Source organism: Bolinopsis microptera, chromosome 5 (assembly GCF_026151205.1).
Source record: "Bolinopsis microptera isolate Bmic1 chromosome 5, MBARI_Bmic_1.0, whole genome shotgun sequence".
In the NCBI taxonomy this organism is placed as follows: domain Eukaryota; kingdom Metazoa; phylum Ctenophora; class Tentaculata; order Lobata; family Bolinopsidae; genus Bolinopsis; species Bolinopsis microptera.
Window position 1 is genome coordinate 17,856,019 of NC_087076.1, and position 16,848 is coordinate 17,872,866.

Below are 16,848 nucleotides of genomic sequence, written 5' to 3' on the forward strand. Positions count from 1 at the left end.
GAATTTTTTTAAATTAATGATTTAATTTATTTAGGAGGGGCTCCCAGAAACTTTTCATTTTTTACGGAATACGGGTACGAAAATTACATTTTCACAATTATTTCTCAATTGCTGGTTTCGTTAAATCGTCACTTCTAGGTGAAATACTCAGCAAGCTTAGCCTCTCTTCGAAAATACTTCAACCTCAAGGCAACTTTTATTCCCCAATGACCCCTACTTTATTTAAATACAAGTTTAAACAGAAGCTTTAACATGATTAAGTACACTATAATCATTGATCTTCAGTTCGTGATTCAATACCCCAGTAAAGTAATTTAATTAGTACTACCTAACTATACTTTGCAGATAACAATCTAATAATCCATGATATCATGATGTATGAAAATGTATACTTGTTAGTTGACTCCCATCTCACTGAAACAAACCCGACACCCCAAAATGTATAATGTACATACTGCACCATGCTAGAAGTACAATTTCAGTATAGATCTGATACACATGCAGCTCAACAATTCCCGGTATTTCCCCGTGTAGGATGTCAAATATCCCGTACATGTGATAGTGTGTTACTGATTACACCTAGATGTACACTGTGCACACATCATCGAGTATGTAGCGATCGTTTTACAGTATGTGTGTGTGTAGTGTGTGGTGATTCGTCCATTATCTGATATAATACTAATCAACGTCTTTGCTGTCAGTCAGTCTGATGTATGTACAGAATGTAGAATGTAGGGACCCATTTTTTAATTTGTATATTACAGAGATTGTAAACAATTTAAAATGTATTCCGTAATAATGTTATGAACCATCTTGATAAAGTATTGTAATAAAGTTGTGTGTTGTTGACCTGTTATCAAGCATTACAAACTGTGGTAAACAGTTTAATAGGGCGTGGTAACTGGTAACTTGACTACTGGAGTGCTGTAACATAATATGCAGTCATGATGTAGTTATTACAAGCAGCTCCATTCTTTTGATGATGGAACTATTTTAAAATTGTTACCGCTCTAGAAGCATTTTGGAACGAGCAGTGCAACTGTTGAGGATAACTGTTGAAGTTTATTACAATGATGTTAAGCAAACCATGCAGACTGCCATGTTAAACAGTCAAAAATGTCAACATTTATCAGATTCCTAAGGATATTTACCTCGCCGATAGTATCGGATAATAATGTAAAGATTAACGAGATCATCTCGGCAGATATCCTGAAAACATTTGGGCTGTTAATATGTTGCATTAGATATTTAAATAATCTCCAATATTTTGAATACCGATCATGCCAATGTATAAATTAGTAAGTCAGAGTTCAGACCTCCAAAAAGGGAGAAGCCAGTAAACTCAAAAACCGAAATCTTAAAATTCTCAGTCGTTCGTCCACATAATAATATAATATTATGTATCAGTATTATTATGTTATTTTCGATATTATGTTACATAGCTAAGCATATTTCAATAACGGTGTACTGTGTAGTATCTCATGGACTAGTGGGTGGTTCATGTTTATTTGATCTCCTTGTTAGATTGTGAGAGTATAAAGTCAATACATTACAACTAACTTACATAATACTAAAACTCACAACAAACTAACTTTATTAGATTACAAACTAAAAGGTTTTAAGTTACATTATATACAAGGTATTAAGTTACATACCGTAAAAACGGTGCTGATATCGTTTAACCGTTCCCTGTCCTCAGGTAACCCATTCTTTGTTAGAGGAGCAAGAAACCTCTCACTGAAAAGTATTGTGACATCATTTTTTATAGTGTTATAATAGACATTGAATCTCAGAACTTTGGGAGAGATCAAGAAAATGGTTCAAATGTTCCGGAATGTTAATGGCCCGGGAATTAAATTCCTTAAATATTTGTAAATTTACATCATGTTATGTATATTTTGTGCTCTGTGCCAATACTCAGTGGGTAATGTATACAGAGTATTATTCCGTAATTTAATCATATTCAGCGGCAAGAATATTATTTAATATCACTGTCATCGCGGAATGGAAGTAAAGTTACCGGTCAACATTCCCATTTCCCAACCTTCCAGTTCTTCATAACATTATTGATATGTTGAGGAATGCATATTAGATATAATAAATAATAATATAAAAAAATTACAAATCTCGTACTACCTTCTTCAAATTGATATTGATATTGGGTTACTAAAACAACAGCTGCTCAGATATATCTAGCTACAGTTTAGATGTAACATTTAGAAGGTCTAACCTGATCATTTTGTTATCGTCGAAGTTGTAGAGGGTAGCGTAGACCTCTAATGGAGTCTGGTTAAGCAGCACACACTGGCATATTCCCAGGAACAAGTGAACTGGTTCGTTTGTTCTGGTTGCGTCTGATCCTTTGTGGGCCCGGTGTATGTTAACTTTCTTATGCTGAAAACAAGTATCTTAGCATCTCTTAAGTTAACAATAACTCAGCTTAAGTTAACAATAACTCAGCCCCCAAAACAACAGAGGAACTGAAAGAAAGTCTAGTACAGAAACTCACAATATTGTACAGTTCCAGAACTCCCTTTTGATCGGGAGATATGTCCGAGCAGGTGACGGGGTTTACTTTGTTGCCATGCTCATCACGTGGTACAAGATCCAGGCTGAGCAGCTGGTTACCGTTATCTATACTCTGTGTTATCTTCACTTTCTTTTCTTCCAATTGGTTCTGGTGGAATGCACAGATTTAACTATGAGGGATCTAAAGCTGTACACTTTGTAATTTGACTGGGTGAAAGCAGATTTTATCGATCATCGATTCTTTTTTCGCATGCAGTCTTCTCAAAGATAATGCTGCTCAGAATATTCAGAATCACACTTACATTTTTTAATCCTTGTTGTTACTTTATTAGTGTTGAAAGAGTTTAAAAAAATTAATTTTCGGCGAATACAATCCCAGTGATAAAATGCATTGCATGCCCCCAGCCCCCCCCCCCCCACTCTATTACCTGTCCTAGGACGCCCAAATAGCTGGAACTCAAGCACTTGATGATATCCGTCATTATTCCCTTGATCGAGCAGAAGAGATCTATTCTTGCTTTGTAGTTAAATAACTGGGAATCTTTGTATGTTTCCTGAAACGCAAACATTCTTATTAAATATTGATATAAAGTAGGCATACATTACATTTACTTTAATTCATAAATTAATATACTACTTTACTAAGTTCCCGACCAAATGGAGAAGATATAAACTGTAATTGTAAACACACGATACTATAACATAGTGCTACCACAAAGTTATAATCAGCTGAGAAGCCACTATATTATGACATGTCAGATGATTATCTTACAGGCTGGAGGCAGTTAGGCTGTCAAGAGGTGGAGCACTATATTATCAGGTCCTATTACTTTCATTAACGCCGAGAGAGAGAATACGTAAGCAAAGCATTGCAATGAGCTCCAGTCAGGTGTATGAGAGCCAGTTCATTAAATTATATTCATCAGATTCATCAGATTCATCATATTCGTGAACTTATTTATTATCAGTGCATCCTTTATTCATTTATGAAGCTCTTACCTGAACAAAGCATGTACAGCGTAGAGATAAGCCATTTGATTGTGAGTGGGATTATTAAAAGCCACCTATTCAGTGATTCTATGTTCTAAGTCATGAATTATGGGATCCTAACATACCGTAAACAAGTCCTTCCATAACTCATGCCATTCCCGCAGAACACTCTTCGCTTCCTCAGTTATGGGATCCTCTATGGGGATTATTGTGATCTGATTCCCGACAACTTCCCGTACCGAGGGCTTTATTTTAACGAAGGATTTGGGAAATATACCCTGAAGGATGAGAATGTTATACAATTCAGTCAGTGGTCATGACAAATTCTTATGAAATAGTTCAATCTGCCCTACTACTTTACTAATAACAATAAAGTTTCTGATAAAATAGAAGTTACAATTAAAGATCAAAACTCATGCTATTTCAAGCGCATTTTAATCACTTTTAAAATAATTTATCCCATATCCAAATTGTAAGCAAAAAGAATTTCTAATTAATTCCCCGCTCGAACACTGCAATAACTCCACCTTAATGTGCTGTTTGCTGGTTGAACATCCTCTGTACCACCCATCACATTCCTCGTATATGTACACTCGCTCACCTAGCTCAAGTAATAAGCATTGTGGGTGATCACGGTGGAGGTTGTACTCGAAAACTGCTGTTAAACGTTATAGATGTGAGTATCAGTTAAAACTGATGTGGCAAGAGATACAATCACGCAATACTACCCTATTTAAAAAATACTTTCAACTTTCAACTTCATCAAGCTCTTATTTCTATATAATTCATTATAGTTATACGTATACCAATGAGTAATAAGTCAATATAAAATAGTGTACAAAAGTGTTATATAAAGCTAGATGATTTACTCAATTGTTAGTAAATCAATTATATAAATTTCATATTATTTTCGTTGCCTATTTTTTGTTTGTTTGATATTTTAGCCATCAACACACATAATGTACACTACTAGGGCCGATTAGGGAAGAAATTACGAAATTATCAACTTACCAACTCCATAACAATTCTCATCTGGTGCAGGAGCCCATCTGCCCATACTCTCCTCTTTTCATTCAGTCTTCAGCATAATATTCGCCATCATTTTATATCCTAGCAAATTTAGATAATCATTATTAAAGTCTGCATTATATTTAAGTAAATTATACAATGAAAACTTTTTTACAGTTTATTTCTAATAGATGTAGCTACTTTAAAAATTGTTTTTCTAGTTTTAACATAATACTATGTAATACTTTATTATATAGTATATATACTAGAGATTCTGATTGAGAAACAGGGGCTTGTGATATCGTTGATAAGTTTGTTTTATTGAATTTTTAAAATCAATGAATACCAATATAATTCTAAATCATATTTTTTCGATACATTACTCAACAAATTCGTGCAATTAAATTATGCACCATTAATAAATATCAATGATTTGAATAAATAAGATTAAAATGATTAAAAAGTTCAAATGTATTACGCCAGTTATCCTGACATAAAATAGAAGTCATAATGACTGATAGAAGCTTCTTGAATCCAAGATATCAATATCCTAACAGAGATAATTTTGCCACATGATCAGTTTTTCGTTTAGTGGGCTTTAGATAACCCATGAAATGCAGCTCAGAGACAGCAGAGATGAACTGAGCATGAGTATCGCTACTGATCTTTTTCTTACCCAACATCGTATTGAAAGATTGAATCCAGTCATGAAGCGATATCAGTTTACCATGCTCATGAAACAAGTCATACAAATGACAAAGATCGGGTTTGGATGTTTTTTCTGAACCTTGTAAGTACAAATTAGGATTGGTCAAACCCCTATGGAGAGCAGTTCGACATTTCCCTACCAACACGTTCTGAAGTTCAATGTGGTTTGAATACCAAACAATTTCATTCATTGGCCATGAAGTTGGAGCTGTAAGGGTGCTGAAATAATTTTCTAGTCGAGAAATGAAAGACAATTGAATTTCTTTCAGTTTTTCAAGAGATGCTTTTGTTTCATCCTTGTCGGTTTTTCCTTCAGGCATATTTCCAAAGATAGCATCCATTTCGTCAATTTGTAGTTTGATAACTTTCATGAGAAGCTGTATTTTGGTGCTTGGACTTTTGATGTTTTGGCATTCATGGTATGTACTTTTCAAGCGCTCAAGAAAGGTAGAACTTTGAAGCATTCCAAAGCATTTTAATGCAACACAGACTTCCTTCTCTTCATGGACACAACCTTGCAGACAAAATGAATACAGCTCCAGGGGTTTACTCACAAGATTACTTCCAGGAATGTTTTTTATCAAATTATGTAATACTTTGAAACTGTAGAATAGTACCAGATAATTTTCATTACACTCTTGAAACATTTGATCGATTGCACTATTATCTCCTTGCAGAAGTTTAAGAGCATAAGTCTTATTTGATACAACATTCTTTTCTACATGCTTTTGAACAGATGGCAATTGCAAAAAAAGTGCCTTTTCTTCACCACTAAGATCAGTTGTTTTGAATTCCAAACCATTTGCAGTTGCTTGTAAGTATTTGAATAGAGGCTGTTGCATGCTATGAGTAAGCAAAGCTACATCAATTGTTTTCATCACATCATGGAGGCTATAACTCGAGAAACTAAACCTACTTAGAAGAACTTCAAACGTTCGGTATGACAGCTTGAAAGGAGTCTCAGTTCTTAGAAGAGAACTGAACAGTACCCTCTCCAGAAGCAGAGTTGGTGATGGTGGAGTAATTGTTGCAATATTGAGTTGACTTATTGCTGTTGAAGACATCCATTCTGCAGAAAGTTCTGTCCCAGTTGATAAACCCAAGACAAAGAATAGAGGGAATCTCTTATTTCTAGAAGAGCATACCTCAATAAGTTTGTCCATAACGGATGATGGAAGAACATCAAAACGTGGAATGAAAAATACAATTCCATTACTAATCTGGCTTTCCATGACATGGTTGAACAAACCTTTCATGGAGAGGGTTTTACCCAGGATCTTGTTGGCGTCATCATCAGATGTCAATATCTGATTAAAAACATCTTTCAAGACAGAAGTAATTTCAGAATTCTGGGATGAATTTATGGTTGCACATTGCAAGTTTAAGCTTTCCTTTACTTTCTTTGAAGCAAGCTCATAAATGGGTGAGAATTCCTGAAAGTTAACACCTATTTTAAGAGTTAATGTTGGGATACCAATGTTTAGAGAAGCTTCAAGTCCATTTTGGATGAAGGTTACAATTTCAGAAGCCATGTCTTTGTTAACTTCATCTAGGATAATCTCAATGGCATCTTTGAATTTCCTTTTGGTTACAAGGTACTGATCATATCTTGTAGATAATGACATTTTTGATTCCTCAGTAAATAAGTAGGGAAACTCAGGAGAGCGCTCACGTCTTTTAGAAGGTTTCTTTACAAAACATCCAGTTGATAGAGAGGTAAAATCATCCATTATTTTACAACCTGGATGTATATTGTTAACAATGAAGTTCATCAATAAACATAACTATCCTATAATTTAGTATAATATACATTTAAAAAATAAGAATCACAAAGTATATTATTGTAATCATTGAGATAAATCCTTCTTATATCTTGATTAAGTCTATATGTTTCTATTTTTTTAAATATATAATATACACATGCAACAGACTTCAGGTTAACTTGGCTGAATGATCGTTCCCAGATGATCATGGGGCCACTGCTCTCGACTTCGGAACCCCCCCCCCCCCCCCCCCACTGTTTACCTTGCAGCAGCTGTAGCAGCCTGACATACTCTCAAAATATGATCACATTTCTTTCTAATGAACAACTGGGTCCTTTTACCAGCCACAATAAAATTGATCATGCCAGTACTGTCATAAACTGTAACCAACTATTTAAAAATTAGATATCTTTTGCTAAATTTTAAATTTTAAGTCATAGAGCAATCTTCTCAATTTTAAAATTTTTAAGAATTATATTTTAACTATGATGTGGTGGCATTTCATACTTAACTAAATTTCAACTTTGAAAGTAAATAGATTATTAGTGACAACAAAATTATAGTTTAAGACATCCATTCTGCATTGTGTTTCCAATATTAGAATTTATGATATGTATTGATTGAATAATTGGTAATAAATTTAACTTTTGTTTTATTACTTTTGTTTTATTAATATACTCATTTTAAATCAAGTTCTCGTCCACTGTCAACTCGGCTGCGGTATTTTGTCCATATGTTGCATTGTCTTCCTGTGTCCCCGTCTTCCTGTCGATGCATTCTATCGAACCTGGTCCATACTTCAAGCAATTTTATGTTTGACTTATCGTCCAATGAAATCGCTGCATTTTGCAAGTCATTATGTATAATTAAATCAATTGTTACAATTTTGACTTATTGATAACAACAATTATTGCTCTTAGAGGAGAAAGAGGGATAAAAAGTGGTAGTGCAGTTAAAATATAGTGGATTAAGATATAAATTTAGAACCAATAAACTGAATCGGCTACTATTTTACTACTTAAAGGGTTTTTATCAAATTTATTTATTCAACCTATGTCCCTCGTATGTAAAAGAGCGGAATGGAATCATGAATAGGACAGCAGGATGTGAGAATGCAAAAAAAACTGGTACGTACAGAAAACAAAAAAGACCAAACTACGCCTAGGAAGGGTTAAAAGATTGGAACGTTCAATGTTAGATCCTTAGTGAACAAAACAGTCGGAGTGTTAGAGCATCGTCGAGAAGTTGATTGTGACATCTGTTTTGTACAATGTACAAGAAAGCTTCTTTCGTGATGGAAACACATCTCAACGAAAAAACACAGAGAAGGAGGAAATATAGCTGTGCTATTTTGTGATTTGTAGCGCGATGCGTTACTGTGCCGCGCCGCGTACTCAATGAGGCTTCTCACGCCTCGCTAGATCGGCAAAATGCGCTATACTGTTGACTGTGCCTCGCAGAACTGCGATGAATTGACATCGTCAACTAATTTCGTGATATGCAATATAAATAGTAAGGTCATGAAATACATTGTCATACGTTGTATGACCCGCCACGCACAAGTGCGCGGCTCCCCTGTATCGTAGGAACTCTATAGTGAAGCGACAGTGGGGGTCACCACGTGATACAAAATACAAATCCTTCCAAGTTTGTGAAACTTGTGAACTTGTATAGCTAAATTGTAAATTATATAAATATTTTATGGATTTGCTTTTTATAAGATTGATTAATTTAAAGGAGCGCGCACTATATCTAGTCTTCACAAAAATTACATTTAATTTAAAACATACGTCTCACTGCTAAGAAGTTTGCAAAATAAAAATCCCAAATTTCGTACCCCGAATTAAATATTGATTTAATATGTAATAGTATCCGAATTATTAATGGTAATTATTAGTCGGTTACTACTATTGATTCACGATGTCAATCCTTCGTAGCTCGGTGAGGCACAGTGGTGCATTTTGCCGATCTACAGTGGTTGCGAGAAGAATTATTTGATGCGCGGCGCGACCCAGTAGTGCATCGCGCTACAAACTACTATATCTCCTATAAGTATATAGCTAAAAGAGGTAACGCAAATAAGATATATCTTTGTTCGAATGTGCGTACTCTCAAAAAAAACATTCTCAACAAAAATTTTCAATGCCTCAAATCTTATTGTTGTTTTCTATACTTTCTTAATTTATAAGGTCAAATCCCGAATCTCGGCGAAAAAGGTTTTGGTATATGTCCCCTTAAACTGCCAGTCACTTTTGGAAATAAATGTTGCTATTTAAAGTATTACCAAATACACTATTTGAGAAAAGTTCGTTATTTTGGTTTAAAAGTACGTTAAGTGTGTACTAACTAACTATGCTCGTGCGAGCATAAAAATTGGGTCTAACCTAATAACTCAACAACCTGAAGTCTGAAGACTTTAAAACCATCCTCTACCCCACTCAATGTATCTCAGAAATGTGTTTTTGTTAGTTACAATTCTGTCCGTCCAATTTCCTATCTGCTTGTCTTCTTCTTTTTTCTTATATCAGTTGTGACGGAATTGTAATGAACAAAATGCTTATAATTATTTATGATATGTTTGATTTCTCGTTATTGTTTGTCATTCAAATTTGGTAGACGGCCCCAACGTTAATGTGGCTCTTGCTATGTGTTGGTTCAGCCGAATTAATTATTATGTAATCAAGTTTTTTCTCTTTTAGTTAGTTGTCATCCGGCCAAACATTAAGCAACTTATATTGCAGTACCATTTATCAATTAGTATATCAATTTTTAAAAATGATGATTATGACCATTCTAATGCCGAAGATGATCGCTTAACTCCAATCAAAAGCTGAGATATCTTGAAATAAGTGTGATAATTGTTACTCGCGATACTTTTAATGTAGTAAAATCGGGTTTTTGATGATTTCTCAAACACTAAGTCTCTTAGGCCTTAACTATGTTCATAGTACTAATACTAATTCATAGTACTACTAATTCATAGTACTCTATGTAATATAAATCAAACTTGTTTGAACCCCTCTAACTGACCAACTTCTGACCCCAAAAATTAAATCTTAGAATGGGACAAAACATCTAATTAACCTTTTTGTGATCTCCCAAGGATGAGACAAGGTGGGCGCAAATTCCAATTTCTTGATTTTCACAGACATCATTTGAACAGAAAAACTTTTGAAAGTTGTGTCTGGGTGAACAAGGAAGAAGGAATATTTAAAGTGCGATGGCCGAAGGCACCAAAACAATCAAAACCTGAAGATTTGGGTATTATGTTTGAATGGTGGAATCTTAGAATGGGAAATACTAAACAGTACGATGAACCTTCCATGATCAAGAATAACTACAGGTAAGAATTTGTAATTTATTGTATGCAGATCGTCGGAGAGGTGAAATGTGTTTGCATTGTTTAATGACATTTATGATAACACAGAACTCACAATTTTGCTTACAAATTTTCGTTTTAGCAATAACTACTTCTTTCCAATGATATCTGCTGTTTCCAGATCTGCCCAGAACTCCAAAGGTAATTCAAAAGGATTAAAGAGACGAAAAGATCTAGAGTATGGTGATGGAATTGGCACACCCTGGAGAGTACTCCAGTTTACGGATATAGTTGTGGAACCTAAAGAGCCTGATGAAACTGATCCCAGGTAAACTCAAAAAATCGTTTCCACGGCATTCAGCCGTGATCAGAGTCAATGAAACAATAAGTTTTCAATAATAATTTCAAGAAAAGAATTCGTATTTTAAGAGAATAAGTTCTCACTTTAGATTATTTCCAAGTTTTCAAGCAATAAAATTGATAGAAACCTTGATAAAAAATCCGGAAAGATTAAAATGATAAATTGTAATGTGATCAATAAGTTTAATATGGTCTCTACGTTTTATAAGTGATCTGAAATGTCTGAGAATAAGTTAGTTAGATTAGCTGTTATTTACTACTTCACTTTTCAGTATAACTGATCCAAACGGAGGTATAGCTGTTTTTGATCCAGGCGAAGCATATGCTGATATTATTGTTGATGGGGAGTTTGAAGAGGTGAAGAATGGCAACCAAAAGTGGGAAATCACAGTCACGGTATTGCTATGTTTTCTTTTCATTATTTAACATTGTTGTTATCGTGTTTCACGATCATTAATGATAGTACAAATATCAATTTAGTGGTCTTACATGTTGAATTATGAAATTTAACTAGATTACACTCTACTAAATATAATCGCACTATAGGACTTAGAATTTTTGCCCTAAATAACCCAGTAGGAACTTCCAGTTTCTCACAACAGTTTGTTCTGAGAAGGCATGTAATGGCTTCCAGAGCACTTCAAAACTCTAAATAACTATATATACATGATGATTCAGTAAATCTAGCAGTATTTAGCAAAGTTTTTTCGGCCCTTTACAAGGATAAAATGAGCAAGGAATATATACGATTCTTGTCTTTCCCACTTTTAAACAAACTGACATAGCAACACTCCTTTCTACCTCAACAGGCGTTTGGTAAAAACCGAACAGAGCTCTGGAGTTATACTTACGATTTTGCAAGGGAAGGATTTGGAAAGAAGAAACTGCTTGTTTATGTCAATGGTATGTAACTTTAATCCTGGGAATCTTTACTATGCTACTTAACTGATGTTTTGACGTTGCCTTACGTTGTCTAACGATTGAACTGTTACATTATTTGTTGATCATATACCAGTAGTGGTCACTAAAACATGCTTTGATCAGGTAAACGGGCAAAAAATCTTGGAGAAAATCTAAAGAAGAATATCCATAACTTAGATATTGAAAATCTCAATTTGGACTACCCTATTGATCCATCTTTACATAAAATGTTTAGTGAGGAATTTTTCGATCCCAGGTACCCACATGATTACAATATTAGATTAAAATCTTTTTTATTAGGATGCCAAATAATTGGTATAAAGTTATAATGTCAGACTTTGATAGCTTTACTGGTTATATAATTTGTATATTTTTCAAGCATCTTCAGTTTTTATTTTTCAGGGATACCAAAAAACCGTTAACTACTCAAGATACGTTTTGCCCTGGTTTTATTTTGGAGGTTGACAACTGCTTCAACGTTTTTGTTACCAGGTAGATTATCATGGTTTAGCATGAAAGTAATGTGATTTTTCAATCCAGTACAACTGACATGACTAAAAATTGAAAAAAGGACAACTTCTTCACAATGCCATATTACTTTTAATACTCTGATTCTCAATGTGCTAATCATGTTTACTATTTTTCTGCAGGTTGAGCATGGCACGAATTTACTATGGGCACCATGGTGAACAAAACCAGTGGCAAAAACTAGAATGGATGAAAGATGGTAAACGATACCTAGATTCTATGGAATCGCAAGGTCTGTAGTTAAACATATTTATCAATTTTTTATAGTTCAATTATCTTACTTATAATTCAAAAAATTATTTTTGTCTGTATGTACGACCGCCCACGCGCAAATTAGATGAGAAATAAGAATTTGCAAAGTAACCATGGTAACGAGGGTTATTACACGCACATGCACGTGCAATGACTGTTTTAACGTCATTTTGATCGGTTTTGTTGATAGTACGCTGTGTTTAGTACGAACATCATTATAATTGGCTTCATCTTCGGTTGTGTAGGATATTTTTTGACGCGATTTAAACTTACTAACAAAAAATACTATTAGCTTCCTCCCTGTGACCACGGGTTTTCTAGTCTCTACTATAATTCAGAAAATTCTTTTTGTTGTACGACCGCCCACGTGCAAATTAGACGAGAAATAAGAAGTTACATAATAACCATGGTAACGAGGGTTATTACACGCACGTGCACGTGCAATGACTGTTTTAACGTCATTTTGATCGGTTTTGTGAAAATTACGCTGTGTTTAGTACGAGCAACATTTTAATTGGCTGTATCTTCGGTTCTGTAGGATGTTTTTGACGCGATTTAAACTAACTAACAAAAATACTATCAATATTAGCTTCATCCCTGTGACCACGGGTTTTCTAGTCTATATTATAATTCAGAGAATTATTTATGTAGAATGTACGACCGCCCACGTGCAAATTTGATGAAAAATAGGAATTTAGGTAACAACCAAAAGGTTCCATAGCAACGGTGTTTTAATGCACACATGCACGTGCAAAGATTGTTTTAACGTCATTTTGATCGGTTTTGTGGTAATTACGTTGTGTTTAAAGTGTTTTATATTTAAATCGGCTGTATCTTCGGTTGAGATGGATATTTTTTGATGCGATTAAAAATTCTTTCAAAGAATACTTCTAGCTTCGTCCCTGTTACCACGGGCTTTCTAGTCTTACTTATAATTCAGATAATTATTTATGCTGTATGCTGTATGCTGTGCGACCGCCCACGTGCAAATTAGGCAAACAAATAGAAGTTGCATAGTAACCATGGTAACGGGATTCAAAAGCGCACGTGCACGTGCAAAGATTGACGAGCGACATTTTTATCGTTTTTTTTGTTATTACGTGGTGTTTAGTGCGAGCTAAATTTGATTCGGCTGTATCTTCGGTTGTGGCGGATATTTTTTGATGCGATTTAAACTTATTAACAACAAATACTATTAGCTTCCTCCCTGTGACCACGGGTTTTCTAGTCTATATTATAATCCAAAGAATTATTTCTGCTGTGTAAAAATAATGTATGATGTACGACCGCCCACGTGCAAATCAAACGAAAAATATGAATTTCCGTAGTATTCATGGTAACGAGGGATATTATGTTATTACACGCACGTGGAACTTGCAATGATTGTTTTAACGTCATTTTGATCGGTTTTGTTGATATTACGCTGTGTTTAGTACGAGCAACATTTTAATTGGCTGTATCTTCGGTTGTGTAGGATATTTTTTGACGCGATTTAAACTTTCTAACAAAAAATACTATTAGCTTCTTCCCTGTGACCACGGGTTTTCTAGTATTTATATAATTGTATGTACGACCCCTTCTACAAGAATGTACGACCTCTCTTCTGCAAACTCATTTAACCATTCCTTCCTAATTCTTGCAGTATGAGTTCCCTCTTCAGCCCTCTAAATACCAGCCAGCATAGTTGATGTTCTAGGTCCTGAAAAATTGAAATCATTGTTCAAATCATTTTTTGAAATCATAATAACTGTAATGTCAAAAAATCTTCAGATGGTGTAAAACAAATGGTATTTTCGTACAAGAAGTTCATTCGTACCTCCAGAGTTTACGAAAATTGGCTAGAACAAGGTCAGTTTCCCGCTCAGTCAGCTCAGAATGAACAGAAATTCTCAAATTTATTTTAACTTTTCTGGTTCAGTAATTTTTCTGTTTCATTATGCTATTTCTTACGATCAACCTCAACCACTCAACCAGGCAAGCCTGAGATAAGCCTGGTAGACTCAAAGGTATTGATGCCGGTTGACAATGTACCAAGCATGCAAAGGGGATGCGATTCTGGATGTGACTTCTTCTTCGAAATAGAACACAAACCTGCAAGAAAGATATATAAGCAGATAAGACGCAGGGAAGAACAAAACCCGCCTTCAATATTCGTAAGAGGATAATATTTTAAAAGAACGGTAATCATAGTTTTGCGCTCAGAAAACGGGTCAATATTTCCATGCTACCCAAATTCACAAATTGGTATTTGATGCAAAATGCACGTTACTTGTAACTCGCTCACATATTGATTATTTGTAGCTCAAATTGCAGGTGAGTGACCCATTAGACGATCTTTTTGGGAATATGACAGTTAACAATGAAAACAACGGAGTAAACAACGTGCATTATGGAGCAAACAACGTGCATTATGGAGCAAACAACGTGCAAAATGGAGCAAACAACGTGTATTATGGAGCAAACAGCGTGCAAGATGGAGTAATAAGCGTGCATTATGTAGTAAACAACGTGCAAAATGGAGTGAACAATGTGCAACATGGAGTAAACAACGGGGATTATGGAGCAAACAACGTGCATAATGGAGCAAACAACATGCAAAATGGAGTAAGCAGCGTGCAAAATGGAGCAGGCTTCGTGCAAAATGAAGTAAACAGCGTGCAAAATGAAGCAGGCACCGGGAAAACTTACTCCATTTCTCAGGTTATCTTCTATGCAATTTTAATTGAACAATCAACATAATATTGTTGTCATATTATGATATGGCTATTCTCATCTCTCGACATGATCGTTATTCGTTATTGTAGTTTGCGTGTCTGACTTAGGTTTGTTACCATCCACACTCCACAGGCAAATGCAATGGATACCAACACCTTCGGTAAGTTTTATCAAATTGAGAAATCGTTGACGTTTAGCTAGACATCTATCATAAATAACTATTTCCCTCAGCACTTTATTTCGACTATTTCACCAAATGCATTTAGGATGTTTGCTCATATGGAAACTTTAGACCACCTCCACCTGCTTTACCAAGAAATAAAACGAACTGAGTGATAATAATTTCAGAAAATTGATCAATGAACCTTGAACGGTACAAACAAACTCTGTTGGAACCCCTCCAACTTTTACGCAAAAAAAGGAAACTTTTACGCAAAGCTTTTACGTAGAAATTACATTAGCTTAAACGTAGGCCTACGTAGGCTACCTACGTAGGCTACCTACGTAATATGCGTCATGCGAATGATCCGTATTATAATATTTTCCGGGAACAAACAAAACTCTGTTCATAATACAGGTCTTGATCAGACTTTTCTTTTTACTGTTCAAGTTTTCTTGTCGCTTGTGTTTTTATATTACTATACTGATATCTGCAGGTATTTGCAATCTGTGTAACTGTGTCCTGTGTAGCTGTAGAAAAGGCTTTCCCTTCGAAATCAGCAATGAACTCAGGACATATTATCAGATATAGTATGGATTATTTTCAAATGGACAGATACTACTTACCTCTCTGATGGTGTAATGTTGAATTGTATACTTTTATTTAGAATTGTTTAATAAAGTAATTACATTACAGTTTCTACGAGAAGAATAATATTCTTTTTGGTATTGTGGATCTGTTTTTTAGTCGAATTGTCTCCGTCATTAGATTATTAAATCGTTTATTTGGGTGAATTGATTTTAAGTTATTCTTAATTTACATATTTTGTGTTTTGCAAAAATTAACCATAGTTATTTATTATTTAGCTACAATGATAAGTTGGCTATCTTTCATTTAAATTAGTTATCTAGATAGGAATTTATTTCGGTGGTTTACTTCAGATTATTTTGGGATGTTTCTGTACTCTTAAGTGAATAAATTAAAACCAGCTGGAAAAAGAAATTGTATATGTAGAAGTAAGACTAATTGTCTTTTATATATGCCAGAAAATTTAACCAATATATGATAATGTTTTAGTCGAATCGTTTAGATACTTTTATTTAGATGGGTGGGGGAGGGGGATGATTAATGCTGACAGTTGCTGACGGAGAGGGGGGGGGGGGTGGGGGTAACAATTGGCAATTGGCAAAAATTTGCTGACGTAATATGAGAACGCTCCCATATAATTGTTTAATATAATAATTACTGTACAAATTTTTATGATGAGATATTCTTTGTAATGTCGTGGAACTGTTTTATAGTCAAACTGTCGCAAACATTTATTTTTATAACTTCATTGGTCATTATTAGTCCAGTCAGTGCCCTTAAATAATTACATGAAAATGTTTGTTTCACTAATAGTACAGTCAAATACGTCTTTTTGTCGGACATAATTCCCAACAAAGCGATTTCCACGGGAAATGGTCGAGACAGGTCCCAGGAATCATTCCAGAGAGTTCCCAAAATTTCTGACTTCAGCAAAATCCACAATTACCACTTTTTTAAAGTAAATGTCCCTGGTATTTTTGATCATCTTAAAAATCATTTAACAATGT

The 16,848-nt window shown here is 34.6% G+C and overlaps 2 protein-coding genes across 5 annotated transcripts in view; one reads left to right on the forward strand and one right to left on the reverse strand.

Annotated features, from left to right (window-relative positions):
- The window catches only part of LOC134814750 (dedicator of cytokinesis protein 3-like), a 67,381-nt gene extending 62,742 nt beyond the window's left edge, over positions 1-4,639 (reverse strand). For all 4 annotated transcript variants that reach the window (XM_063822953.1, XM_063822950.1, XM_063822951.1 and 1 more), the window contains exons 1-8: positions 4,531-4,639; positions 4,047-4,177; positions 3,645-3,797; positions 2,958-3,083; positions 2,510-2,677; positions 2,231-2,394; positions 1,656-1,737; positions 1,152-1,209 (exon numbers count right to left, since the gene is read on the reverse strand). In XM_063822953.1, the coding sequence (XP_063679023.1) occupies positions 1,152-1,209; positions 1,656-1,737; positions 2,231-2,394; positions 2,510-2,677; positions 2,958-3,083; positions 3,645-3,797; positions 4,047-4,177; positions 4,531-4,576 (928 nt within the window). In that variant the 5' untranslated portion in view covers positions 4,577-4,639. The remainder of the gene's footprint in view (positions 1-1,151; positions 1,210-1,655; positions 1,738-2,230; positions 2,395-2,509; positions 2,678-2,957; positions 3,084-3,644; positions 3,798-4,046; positions 4,178-4,530) is intronic.
- A 5,466-nt stretch (positions 4,640-10,105) lies between these two features.
- Positions 10,106-16,332, forward strand: LOC134815216 (uncharacterized). The gene is made up of 12 exons (XM_063823733.1): positions 10,106-10,341; positions 10,499-10,645; positions 10,950-11,073; positions 11,487-11,580; positions 11,722-11,854; positions 12,001-12,090; positions 12,249-12,358; positions 14,149-14,226; positions 14,353-14,531; positions 14,692-15,078; positions 15,226-15,253; positions 15,750-16,332. Exons 1-12 carry the CDS (start codon positions 10,265-10,267, stop codon positions 15,842-15,844), a joined length of 1,542 nt encoding a protein of 513 aa, XP_063679803.1. The 5' UTR covers positions 10,106-10,264; the 3' UTR covers positions 15,845-16,332.
- Positions 16,333-16,848: the final 516 nt, after the last annotated feature.

Coding starts and splice junctions, on each gene's coding strand:
- LOC134815216 (XM_063823733.1), top strand. CDS start 10,265: ATGTTTGAATGGTGGAATCTTAGAATGGGAAATACTAAACAGTACGAT. Junction 14,532..14,691: donor AAAACCCGCCTTCAATATTC/GTAAGAGGATAA, acceptor CTCAAATTGCAG/GTGAGTGACCCATTAGACGA. Junction 15,254..15,749: donor AATGGATACCAACACCTTCG/GTAAGTTTTATC, acceptor TGATATCTGCAG/GTATTTGCAATCTGTGTAAC.